Genomic DNA, 14068 nt, shown 5'->3' on the forward strand with positions numbered 1-14068 from the left:
AATGCATATTGGCAGGGATGACCAAACTATCCAGATGTCCATGGATTTCAATTACCATGTGTCCCTGGCCAGCATGGAGAAACACAGTTTGGCCACCTCTAGCATATGGGGAGAGTCACTCTTCTGAAAACAAATATAATTTGTTGGAGAAACTATATGGCTCAATAAACTTTTAAAAAAATGCAAAAAAATGTCTTACCAGTCCTATACCCAGTGCTGTTGAGATATACTGCAAAGGTTCGTGGTTCATGAGAAGCTTGCCAGGAAGGAGAAGAGCAATTCTCATTGTTAGTGTAGACATTGTGGTTATGAACATATTTTCCCGTCAACATTGAAGATCGAGATGGACAACACATTGGGGTAGTTACAAATGCATTCACAAAGGTAGCACCTCCATTCTCCATTATCTTCCTGGTTTTATTCATCACTTGCAAAGAGCCTGGAGGAAACACAAGGACCATATCAAAACTCACATAGTTGCTAATGTTGAGCAAACTCAGTCAGAACTCACTGAACAAGAACTTTAAATTGACCGTACCTTTAGTAATCAGATAGCAGTACAGATCTCTCCTCTGTTACTTCCTCAGTTCTCATTTGAACAAGATTAAATAAATAATTTAGTCAACAGATTTGAATGGGGGTGAATGCTGTAGATGGAGGTGGGAATGCTTTTGATCACTCTTTCTACAATGCTGGATACATCTAGTTCTAGAATTATGGGATTACAATAGAACCAGCATCAAAAAATATGAAAATTCTTTTGTCCATAAGAGAGATTTTTTTAGGATGGCAAATCGACTGATTGAATGATTTCAGCAGAGATTAGAGATGTCATAATAAATCCCTGATATTAACATTAACTCTTTCAGAAGAGTTATACGGCTTCACTAGTGAATGAGCAGCTTGTGCCACCTGAAAGGGCCACGTAATACAATGTAGGTAGCACTCCAGAAGCCTCTCTCTTTCCTCCCTCTGAGCCAAGATATATAGCGAAATAGTTGTATAATTCTTTATGGATAGCACAGGCTAGCCCAATTTTATCCAAACTCAGAAACTAAGCAGGTTCAGCCCTGGTTAGTATTTGAAAGTGAGGCCACAGCAGAATACTAGGGTCGCTATGCAGAGGCAGGCAATGACAACCCCCCCCCCCCCCTTGAACATCTCTTCCATTGAAAACCTTACAGGGGGTAACCGTAAGTCAGTTGCAACTTGATGACAACCCCCCCCCCCCCCGTCCACTAATGCTAAACAAAGTGAATGAAGGCAATGCTGATGACAGGGAGACTGCTTAAAACTGTCTTTGAAGTGTCATTTCTTTGCCCGCACAAAGCAAGTAGGTGCTTGGAAATTCTAATCAGCAGAGTTGACGCAGGAGGAGTGCATGCCCTGCCCCCATGCCGTTTCCACCTGGTTCAGTGAAGGATGGTTGCTTCTGCATTTCACCTTGCACCCAGTGGGGTGGAATAAGGGGAAAGTGCTTGGCTCAGTAAAATGTATTGAGGTGTCCATCAGGCCTGTGAAAGGGTCACATGTGACTTGCGAGTTCTTGTCAGTTCTCATGTGCACAATGCCCAGCTGGGATTTCAGCTGCAGCCCATGGGGAGAAGGTGACTGAATCAAACAAAGCAGCTTCTTATGAGATTTCATATTCATAAGGCTGAGTCTCCTCCCATGCCTCTGCCAGTCACTGGTAGTTATATAAAACATCAGCTATCCACGTAGTAAGCCACAGTTAACAGCTGCATTGAGCATAGCACCAAATCTAGATCAAGTCTAAGAAGTGGTCCCTCACAAAAGACATATGGTGACTGCTGCTCTGATACTTAACTTTTGGCCTACAGGGTTCAGCCATCTTGTCCCTCATGCTTTTAAATGTCTATTTAAAGCTGCTGGGAGAGGCCATCCAGAGATTTGGGCTGAGTTGTCACCAATATATCACCTTTATCTTGCGCTACCAGCAGATTCAAGGGAAGTTGTGGGAAATGAGAACAAGTACTTTAGAGGTAGTTTCAGAATGGATGAGGGCTAATAAGGTGTTAATTAATCCTGAAAACCTGAGGTGCTATTGTTGGGGGGGAAGGTCTGACCCAGGAAACTCTAAAATTTATTGGTTCCAATATAGAGAACAGAAGAACAAGGAGTACTTCAAACAGTTTTAATCTAAGGAGCAATTCAAACTGGTTTATGCTAAACAGTTTCAATTAGAATAAGAAGAGAAATGCTAGGCTTTTCATAAGAATAGGAAGAGAAGAGCTAGGCTTTTCCCGAAGTGGCTAAGAAACAACACCTTTCCCTTCCTCACCCCACAACAGACACCTTGAGAATAAGGTGGGACTGAGAGAGCTCTGTGAGAACAGCTCTAAGATAACTGTGACTGACCCAAGGTCACCCAGCTCAATGAATGTGGAGGAGTAGAGTCTGCTGCTCTTAACCACTGTATCATGCTGGCTCGTGAACATGTGACCTTACGAAAGGTCTTCAAATTAATGCACTAGACTAATATAAGGGAATATCTTCTATTCTGGAAGGCAGTCCTCTGATGGATCCCATATTATTATTATTATTATTATTATTATTATTATTATTATTATTATTATTATTATTATTATTAATAATAATAATATCCTGCCTCCCCCCGAAGGCTCAAAGCGGCTCACATAAACCCCATCCCCTAAAATCCATATGAATAAACAATAAAAATTACAGTGGTTAGTACCAATAGGGGAGTGGGAGGGGAGTGGGAGAGGATCGAAAAAGGCAGAGGAGGGAGGAAAAATCCAGGACTGACAGAAATTGAGAGAAATTAGGGGCTTCTCCTTTAAGGCAAGCATGTCACATGACCAGGTGTAGCCTATCAGAGGTTCTCTAGGAGCTTTCTTTCCCAATCTGGATATTGAGGATTAACAGCACTCGGAGATATCGTACAATAAAGGTAGGGTCACTCCGGATCAATCCTTCTTGCTGCAGAAGGAAAATTTAAATTGCCCCAAATCCAAACTGAAATTGCATTCTGTGTAGAGGGCAGGGACTGAATTGATCTGGGGTTGGAATAAAAGCTCCGTGCAGTTTACACCCAGGTCAGGGAAACATGTCCTGAAGAGCCAGCCTCCAGTAATCTCTTTCCTGTCTAGCATCTAAAATCTCCAAATCTCTGATCCCTGCCTGGAGTGAGAGGGAGGGAGGGAGGGAGGGAGGGAGGGAATGGCCATTCCACTGTCTGTATAAAGGTGTGCTCATGTGAGCCTGGAAAGCTACTGCCCCCCTTCCTCCTCTCCTGTCCAGAGCGAGGAAAAACTGTTAAAATGTTTAAACTTTACAGGAAAATGGACCATTAGCTGCAAAATTAAATACTGCTGACAAGCAGCTTCCTGCGTTTCCACTGAATTAGAAGTAGCTAAACATTAACATGTATTGATTCAGCTATGTATCTTTCAACCAAATATCAATCAATTAAGATGTATCCAGTGAAAGGAGAGAGTGGATGCCAGACCTCCCCCACCCGAACAGGATTCCTAAATCTGTCAAGTGTGATGCAGCAGTGGAATGGCAAATATGCCAATGATCAGTTATGGAGCAGAAGGGGAGTGGGGCAATCCAGCTCATGATCTTCTAGCATCAGCACAAACGGCAGCCTCAGCATCCCCGTTTCCTCGCCAGCCTCAATGTGATCTTTCTGTAAACAACTGAATGAAATTATGGCACAATACACCATAAAGACTCACCCAGTTCCACATCCTGGTCATCTGTGAGTACAAGGATGATGTTGGGTCTGATATTCTTTCGCTCTTGCAGCACACGTCCTCTGAACCTTGGGGATTTGACAGTCGTACTGAGACTCTGTAGCAGTTCAGTGCCAAGCACAGTCCATATAAGTGCAATGAAATACTGATTCATGATAATCTTCCCAATACTGCAGTTAATCAACCACTTTGTGCAAATGTCTCCAGCCTTTATATTTTCAAGCTCTGTGGAAAGAAAGAGACACAGCTTAAAACTCAACTTGTAGTAAAATAAATCAATAAATAAATAAACCAGGTCAAAAGCACCCCATCAGTTCTATTTACATTTTGTAAAAACTCCACTTTTGTGAAGCATCCATCCCCTCTGCTTACATACAGAATCTAACTTGCACACCTCCCTTTGCTGTGTGACAAGAGGATTAACAAGTCCACATAGTAATACAATCCTGTGCTTGCCATCCTTCTCCTCCATACATTTATTACATTTCTAGAGATTTAAGTCAAATGAGTGCTCATTTGAGCTCCAGGACACCTAAACCCCACTGATCTATTTAAGGTAATCTCACCTGCACTTCAGAAGTACGGCTGTCAGTTGCAATTGGCATGACAGCATTATTTGCAGCTGGACAGAAAGCTTGTCCTAAGTGACAGTCCAGATGATTTTACCCAGCAGTGTGAAAACTCAACTGCCTAACTCTCGTCAGCCAGCAATGAGATGGTGTGCATCATGTATAATGTACAGCAGCCCCAAGCAAGCTCTTGTTTCCCAGACTCTATTTTCAGATTTGGTTCTCTGAGCCAATGAGACCCCTTCTTTGGGGTCTGTCAGTCAACCAACTGCACAATCCTAAACCCCAATGCCTCCTCTGGAGAGAATCTCTCTGGGCTGTGGCTGTGCAAAATGATTGATTGGCCTTGCAGTTAAAAGGTTAGCCTCTTCTGCTTTAGCATTCCTTTTCTATGTTGACAGGACACCTTCTTGAGGAAGAAACTTGTGAGGATGTTAATTTAAGTTAGAGTTTAGCTTACTGTCTTTTTATTTTGTAAAAAATAGTTGGAGTGGCAGGCAAAATCACAGGAGACTCCTTCCATGGGAAAGTCTGCTTGGGAAAGACGTGACATCAGCCTTAATGAGAATAGAATGCAACTCATCAGAAGATCAGCACTCCCACACCTGAGACTTCGCATTTAGACATGCAACATTAACTAGTAGGAGATAAATCAGCAGAAATAATTAAGTGGAAGCATAGCAGAGAATGAAGAAAAGAGGTCCTATCACTCATCGAAAAAATGCAACAAAGAAGGGGGGGGGGGCGTGTTTGACGCAGCCCACCAGCAATCTATATTACATATGATTTTTTTTTAATTACAGGATTCTATTTTCTTTTCACACCCACCCATTCCTTGAAGCCTAACATGATATAGAATAGCTCCATTCACCTCACTCTTCGGGTGATAATTTCACTGGGAGAGTGCAGAGGCATTTCAAGAACAAAAATCTAAGCGTCTGCAAGCTGAGAAACCCTGTCTCCATTGTCTGTGTACAAACATTCCAATCCCTGATTGACATGCCTGAAACCTAAAGGAAGGATGCCGGAGGAATCAGCCTTTTACGTTAAATACCATTGCCCTGACTACATGACATTCAGATAAGTAGACTGGAAGTCCATAATTAGACCATAGGCTTTTTTAAAAAGAATACTTTGGTTTTTATCTCTCTGCTCTAGCTAAAGACAGAAGACACTGGAGAAGCAGATTATGGGCCAAGTAAATATTTTCCTGTCTGCTGCAGCCACCACCACCTGCACTTAGTGAAAAAGTGAAACAAATTTTTCTGAGGATTGTTTGCTAAACAGACAGCCTTGGATTCCTCACACAAAAGCCTAGAGAAGGAACATGAAGGGGAGGAAGCGAGAAATAACATTTTCTGGGTCAGTCGGTACTGCATAAAAAATATTTCACACAATGTCATTCTAGTAAAGGCCAATCGCCCTAAATTCACTATGCAAAACACTGGCAGACATAGCTGAACAATCCTGCTATGAAATAGCAGACTGGGACATTCGTTGAGCAATTCCCACCTTATTATATGCGGATGATTCAGTAATTCTGTCCCGTTAGCAAGTAGGCTTTACTATATACTGCTTTGGTAATAAGTGAGCAAATAATTAAAATCTTCATCTTTACTAAATGGCAAGAGAGGCAAAGGTGGCAGATTGAGGGACATGATATTAGGTTAAATCTTTAAAATATCTAAGTGTAATCCTCCAGTCAACAGGGTCATGGAGCAATGCCCACAGAATTATCATTCTGAGATTTTTCTTTAGAAAAGGGGCTTCCTATATCTCTGCAGCGGCCGCCGTGGCTGGGGCTCCCCCTCGGCGTGGTACTGTGCAGCTGCTGCTGGCAGTGGCCCCCAGCGGGTGGCAGAAAGTCAGGGGTGCCGGCGCAAAAGCAAGTGGAGCAGGGGCTCAGGAGGTGGCGATGTCCCTCAGCAAAAGACTACCCCCCGGGCCTCAGTAAAACTGTCGAGTGTTGACCGGTCCCCGATGATAAAAAGGTTGGGGACCACTGCATAACCAAACAATTCCCTCAGGCTGGAGGCAGGTATGGTCTCACTTGGGACATACATATAGGTTCAAATAACCACTTACTGGTTAAAGTTACACTGTAACCCCAAGGGACTTACCACTCTTATTCTCCATGATGGCCATTGCTCAAATTGGCTGAGAACTGTTGAGGGAAAATTGCAAGAGTATGGTTTCTCCATTTCAGCCTCATTAAGGCTAGGCTTTCAGAAAGCCAAAGAAGAATTATAATATCATAGAGTTGGAAGGGACCTCCAGGGTCACCTAGTCTTACTCCTTCCAAATGCAGGAACTCACAACTACCTGCCTACCCACAGTGACTCCAATTTCATGCCCAAGTGATTCCCCCTCCCCAAATCTCCAGAATCCAGCCTGGCCTGGAGGAAATTCACCTACAATCCCACAGTGGTGATCAGCAATTCCCTAGGTATGCAAAAAAGGCCCACAAGAGACAAACAATGGCACATCCCTTCCTGCCCACCCACTCACAATCTGCCTAAGTTCATAAAATCAACATTTCTATCAAAGGACTATCTAGCCACTGCCTAAAAACTTCCAAAGAAGTAGAAATCACCACCTCCTGAGGAATCCTGTTCCACTGAGGAACCGCTCTGTCAGGAACTTCTTCCAGACGTTTCGCCAACAATTCTTTTGACTTAATTTCAACCCATTTGTTCTGGTCTGACCCTCTGGGGCAACAGAAAACAACTCTGCTCCATCTTCTATATGACAGCCCTTTTAAGCAACAGATTTGGGACCTGGCCTTTCAGTCTAATAGGGCATGGCTACAGCATTTCATTGTAACATACCTCTCCAAAAAAACCCTTCTTGCTGGCAGATTATTTAACAGCACTAGACATTCCTAAACACGGAAGATTATTTACTTTGGCATGCTTCAACAGCCCTACCCTGCACCTTTCTGGAAGACAGATACCTGGGTATTCCTCATTCACAATGGGTGGTCCCTGCCAAATAGGAAACGTTGAGACTGTAGAGTATGTCCTATTGCACTGCTCCAACTCTAATGACATTCATTCACAATGTATCACACCAGCAGTAGCAATCTCCTCAGGGAGATCAGAGCAGTTCTTTACCTTTCTGCTTTTCCCGGATCTTTCTTCAGAAATAACTCACAACATTGAACATTTTGGATGAGGGCATAGAGTTTATGCTACCAGATGGTTGGTCCCCAAACAAGGCTAGATTATACTTACACCTTCAAATCTATTTGCTGATCTCAGTGTTGTACGAGGCAAGGTTTTAAAGCTGATTTGATAACAAAATTAACTGAACGGCATTTTATCCACCACACGGCATTTTATCCACCACACAGCATTTTATCCATCACACGGCATTTTAGCCACTACACAGTGGTGGCTGATCAGGGGTATAGCATCGAGGCTGCTGCCACCCTTCCTCTCATCACATTCAGCAGCTAATGTGACTTTCCCACTTCATTCCAGAGTAGGGTTGCCAACTCTAGCTTAGGAAATCCTGTAGACTTGGGAATGGAGTCTAGGAAGGAGAGGGGCCTCCTGTAGGGTATGATGCAATAGAGTCCACTTTCCAGAGCAGCCATTTTTCCCCAGGGGAACTGATCTCTGTTGTCTGGGGATAATTCTGAGATCTCCACACTCCAGATGGAGGTTGGGAACCCTGTTCTAGAGGCATTGTTAAATACATCATGGCAAGTCACAAATGCCCAAAAGGGACTCCCAAACTTATGAAAAAGGAATCTTTACATTACTAGGGCAGTTCAGTTGGAAAAACAAAAGAAAAATGGAGGGAATATCTTGCCTTTGAGGAAAGGAAGTGGATGGGGGGGGGGGGCAGCATAGCTGGTAATGTCAATAGTAAAGTGCAATATTGTTCTCATCCACCAACACTTTCCCCATGCCTGTTTACTTCCACTACTGCAGCATCATTCAGCTACATTTCCAGGCCTTTTATTTTTAACTAGCTGGTGAATTCGAGAAGAATGGGAGCTCTTTTTTGTCTATGATGAAGTACATATGTATTCACTATAAAGACAGAAATATGTTTCCCAACTACAACAGCAGGGGAACTTACCAGGAGAAAGAGGAAGGCCCAGGCCACATTGCTGGTGCTGCATAGGACGTGATGTCATCACACCAGTGACATTCAGACAACTATCTGGTACTTAGAAAGCAACTTTATGGTAAAAATGGCTTCTACCACAGACTTTTTTTGCGTAACATGGCCTGGGCTTTCCTGCTGATTGACAGACAAAGGACAGGGTCATGTGGTAGGGGATCCCCGACATCACCAGAGAAGGGGCGTGTGTCTAGCAACCCAACCTCCTGCCTACATTATTTCCGTTTTACCTCCTCCTGACAATCACCTCTCCCCTTTCTATGCATCTTTCTCTCCTTCCCAATAACCAACCCGTCATCACCACTACCCTTCAGCTATATTAATTTCATTTATACCCCACCTTTTTCTACAATGGGAACCCCAAAGTGGGTCTGTTTTATCCTCACAATATTCCTGTGAGGTAAATTGGGCTGAGTGACTAACTCAAGGTCTCCCAGTGAGGTTCCATGACAGAAATGAAGGCCTGATTGCTGCCTTGCAGCCCCAACCCCTGCCCAGGCCAATGCATCCATTTCTTAAAACTACAGGCACTGCTTCTGTTATTGGGGATGGGTGGGTATAACCACCTAGACCGTTTATACACTGGGAACTTCACTGCCCCAGGTCTCATGCAGGAGGACAAATCGGGGGCGGATGAGGTGCACTGGGCCAAATGTTCCCCCATGTGGGTGCAGGAAGAGGTTGGGCAACCTGCCACAACTAAAACTCCAGCCTGCAGCCCAGCATGAAAACACTAATGCATAAACGGTCCTAATGATTTTCTGCAAAGCCATGGCATTTTCAGGTTTTAAAAAGATCTGTTTTGTCTTTTATGGTTTCAATCTCTGGACTTGAGTATCTTCTGATTTGGCCATGTAGAGAACTAGATAAATTGATAGAGTCAGTACCTGCAATACTGATCTCCATCTTCTCATGGATTTTTGTTTTCAAATTATACTCAGAGAAGGCCAATTTGTCTTGGGACAGGTTTTCTACCTCAAAGTATCAAAATGAAACACAAGGCAAAACAATGACATCTTCAACAAGGAATGCAGTATGATATGCTTCAGACTTCCAAGAAAAAACATAAAACCAACAACATGCAACAAAGTAAAATAAAGTTGTGATTGATGCACTTGGGACCACTATGTAACCATAATTAGAAGGCATGCTGCTGATTATAATCCTGGCAAAGGATTATGAAGAGGAATCAAGAACCCCAGTTTCTGGCACAGGCAACACAAAAGCTGGAGCTAAAACGGATTAAAGAGATCTCTTCTAGTGACCCCTTCCCTTTGTCATGTTTTGAGCATCCAAGCTGAATCCATTCTGCAGGAACTCTGTTGTTTTTTTTAATGACTCGTGTCGTTTTAATGACTGCATTAAATCACCATCTCCTGGAAGAAAAACACAAATTGATTTCCAAAGCATCAGTTTCCTTTTCAAGGACGGATGGTGCTCTAAAAGACCAGGATCTCAAAGGAAGGTTTGGAGACAGCCTTAAAGGCAGCGTGAAAGAGAGCTGATAGTGGTCAGAGAGATTCTGCAGTCATGATAGAGAACACATCAATCCATTTGCCCCCAGTCACTTAGTCACATTTGACAGGTTTTTGAACAATTGCTAAAATCTGCACAAACTGCTTACTCGAGATGAAGTGAGATGCTGTGAACATCATGAACAGCTATTCTTCTTTTAAATCACTCCTGTGTGTGTGTGTCTGTTTGTGGGGAGTCCAAGGAATGTATCATCTGTCTCCAGCCTCTATCAATAAACTCAGTTTCAAGAGAATTTATAGCAACAAGCCCCAGCCTCACACATGTCCTTCAAAAACACACACACGAGTGTGCATGTATTACAGTATCTTCTTCTTTACATGGTCCTTCTTTTTTCCAAAGTGACCTTATTTTAAAAACCGGCAGTCCCCTCACTGCCTAGCTTTTATAGCCCAAAGGAAATGAAGCCAAAGAAACACCCCTGCAAAATGTGGGGCTTCACAGGGGAGACAAGAACATCGTGCTTGTCTTGGCTACCTCTCACTAGCGTCCAAATGTCCTCAGAGACACTGCAATTTGTCTTGAGAAACAGTCAAAAGCAGGAAAAATTAAAGAGCGCCTTGTTCTTCTCACCCAGCTAGAGAACCTATGGCACTGTGCAGTGCCCAAGGACCGAGACAAGACTACAAGTTGCCTTTCTTCCCTGAGGTAAATGAAAACACATTGACTGCAACTGAAAAATATGCTGTGTGGAAAACATAAAGAGTTTTTTGTGCACGCATGTATACATATCAGCAGATCTCAGAGATGCGATCACAGCAGATGAAGTCACGGAAGGCCTGTTAATCGGCAGTTTGCCCTTTCCCGTTTACATCCTGGTCCCTCGGGATTCGACTATGAAGCAAGACCTATTGAGTTCAGCATGCTGACTTGTGCTTAGGTGTACCTTTTAAAATAAACACCAGTCTGGTTGATTTTTACTGCAGAAATAATTGTACAAGGCATGGCTCTTCATTCTGTGAGCAATTTCTGCCAGTTAAGCTTCCTAAAGGGTGACTGACGGCTATCTTCATTATTCTTTCACTGTTCTAACCATTAGCGTCCGGGACTCACCGCAGCCGCTATTGATGATGTGGCTGGTGGCCATTGAAGACAGCGTTGAGCAGGAGATTTTAATGTATGGGGACCATTCCAATGTGTGGCAACTTCTGTTTCACTGTATCTGACAAAGTCTGCACACACACAAAAGCTTATACCCAGAATAAAATGTTGCTGGTCTTAAAGGTACCACTGGACTCAATCTTTGTTCTGCTGCTTCAGATGGTTTAAATGCCTTGGATCTTCAGAATTTGTGTGAGCAGGGACCAGTTTAATTTATCAGCTCTGCTCACATGCTTGGCTTCAATGAATGTATCATGGAAAGAAGGAACCTCTCAGTGTTTGAACAGGTGCACAGTCAGGGAGCTTGGCCATTTCACAAACTAGCTAATTTAGAATGTATAAGATTACATAATAAAAGGTCAAGTTAGGTTTTCTGCCGAAGTTTGGTCAAATCAAATCTGACATACAGATGATTTTAATTTCTTTTTGGAATACTGAGTTGTTGTAACCAAGGGTTCTGTTCAAGAACAAAAAAAATTCAGTTGTATTAAAAGCTGTAAGCATTAAACAGAAAAGCAATAATCTTCCATGGCATCTTTGAAAAGCAAGCATAATAATCACACAGGCAATCATGAATAACCAAATAAAACCGCAGATCAATTTCCTGTGGGATATCTTGCCATGGAAAATGCATTTATAGTACAACGAATCAAGAATCAGCAGGATCTACTGCCTCTTCTTAAAGGTTAATCCATTAATCTTAGTTGTAAATCACTGGATTTATACTGAATGCAAAGAACATAGTTTTTAAAAAGTAGGTCTAACATTTATCTGTCTGATCTACAACTTATTTACCAGTCAATCATAATTATTTCTCACCTCCAAAATATAATCTGCCCATAATTATGATGTTTAACCTATGCCTAAGGTTAAATAAGAGCCTCTTGTGGCGCAGAGTGGTAAGGCAGCCGCCTGAAAGCTTTGCTCATGAGGTTGGGAGTTCGATCCCAGCAGCCGGCTCAAGGTTGACTCAGCCTTCCATCCTTCCGAGGTCGGTAAAATGAGTACCCAGCTTGCTGCTGGGGGGTAAACGGTCATGACTGGGGAAGGCACTGGCAAACCACCCCGTATTGAGTCTGCCATGAAAACGCTAGAGGGCGTCACCCCAAGGGTCAGACATGACTCGGTGCTTGCACAGGGGATACCTTTACCTTTACCTAAGGTTAAATATACCCACCAACTATAATTTTATTTAACTGGAGGCAGAGGGATTTGTAACCCTTTAACAATTACATTGTGATTTCATAAACAACTACAAACAGAGAATTGCCACACAAACTCTTTTGAAAATAAGAATTCCTGCATAGACATGAAAACATAACATGTATGTTTTAATCCACTATAACAACAACGATATAAAATCAAGACTATTGCTTTATATCAGGGGGATGGAAGTTTTCATCTACTTTTCGTATAACTTAGTACACAATGCATTGCAGAAATATTCAATGTATAAGCTTTCTTCTGGACAGTCACATACAAAAATGATTAATTGTACATGCAGCTCCAAAACAAGGTCTTTCCCTTCCCCAAAACCTACCCTCAACAAGCTCCACACCCAGGATTTCAAGTAATTTCACAATCCAGAGCTGGGAGCCCTAGTTCCCCGCCCCCCACATTTTTTGTGCAAAACCCCAACTCTAACTCTGGATGCCCATTTTGTAGGGTTTTTAAAATCTACATGAAGAAGTTGCACTTAGGAAATGGAAGCATGACTATATCAAAAAACTATAAGTTAGATAAGTTTGCTAAGACTTATTATTACAGAATAATAACTGGCAAGCTCCTCAGGAGTTCACATACTACCACAACAAGATGCTGAACATTTGGATTTAGGTTATAGGTTACATAGGTGCACTTTTCTTTTGAAATCTGGACTGTAAAGTAACACAGTGAAATATACTATTTTTATACAAAAGTCCAATATATTGAAGTGGCGGTTCTGGTTACAGCAAATAGAAATTCTCGTTGTCATAATCTTGGAAATGGCTGTATCCAGTGCCCATGACCATGTGGTTACTTTATATCATGTGAGTGTGCACTTAGCAATAATGCAGTTTATATGATTATAAAAAGGAATCCACCTTTCAAGAGATCTTTGATTTCATCCTGATAATCTGCGCCTTGTTCAGGTGGTTCCATTATTGCAGCAGAAATATAGCTGATACTAATTTTAAGCAGGCCAACAGCTACATGATTCTTCTTCTTCTTCCATTTTATCCTAAGACCCTTCTTTGAAAAAACAACTGGTACAAGTATTAATAGGGTTGCCAGGGGGTGACCTGTACTAAAGAGCCACTAAGATGGACTCTATGACATTATATTCCACTGAAGTCTCTCCCCACCCAAACCCCACTATCCTCAGGCTCCATCACCAAAATCTCCAAGTATTTCCCAACCCAGAACTGGTTGTCCTAAGTACAATTGCCAAGTTCTGGCTTGGAAAATTCCTGGAGGTTTGATAGAATCATAGAATCATAGAGTTGGAAGGGGCCATACAGGCCATCTAGTCCAACCCCCTGCTCAACACAGGATCCGCCCAAACCATCCTGCATTGGGAACAGTACCTCAAGATGGACGTCCCTTTCTCCTAGGTCCTATGGTGTACCAGAGTCTGCCCCCAAAGCTGCCAGGGCAACTGATCTCCTGAGATGGGGTTCCAGGAAAACTCCAGCCCCTCACCTGGCAGTTGGCAGATCTAGATACATGGGTATCCAATGAGCTTCATAGCAAAGTAGGAATTTGAATCAGAACCAGTTCTGTTTTTCTGGTTCTTCAGTAAACTGGTAGTATTTGAAGTTTTTAAAGAGTTGTTTTGAATGAAAGGTGCCAATTAACTTTTTGGAAAATCTGAGGTATCCAGAAACACAGTCTCTGGCTATGGTACTTAAACCCTCATTGAAATGCCAAATCTAAAATGAGTCTTATTTAGTTGTGGAAGCAAAGAAAGGTTGAAAGGAGGTGGGTGGGGGAAGAAGAATGCTCCCATGT

The 14068-nt window shown here is 42.5% G+C and overlaps 1 protein-coding gene across 8 annotated transcripts in view; it reads right to left on the reverse strand.

Moving 5' to 3' along the window:
• Positions 1-14068, reverse strand: part of SULF1 (sulfatase 1) — a 113298-nt gene that overhangs the window by 53789 nt on the left and 45441 nt on the right. For 7 of the 8 annotated variants that reach the window (XM_077352193.1, XM_077352191.1, XM_077352196.1 and 4 more), the window contains 2 exons: positions 3723-3965; positions 200-439 (listed from right to left, as the gene is read on the reverse strand). In XM_077352193.1, the coding sequence (XP_077208308.1) occupies positions 200-439; positions 3723-3894 (412 nt within the window). In that variant the 5' untranslated portion in view covers positions 3895-3965. Of the gene's footprint in view, positions 1-199; positions 440-3722; positions 3966-4769; positions 4867-14068 lie in introns of all 8 variants that reach the window. The other variant, XM_077352194.1, reaches the window with a different exon arrangement.

The sequence above is a fragment of the Paroedura picta genome, chromosome 9, assembly GCF_049243985.1.
Source record: "Paroedura picta isolate Pp20150507F chromosome 9, Ppicta_v3.0, whole genome shotgun sequence".
NCBI classification, from domain to species: Eukaryota; Metazoa; Chordata; class Lepidosauria; order Squamata; family Gekkonidae; genus Paroedura; species Paroedura picta.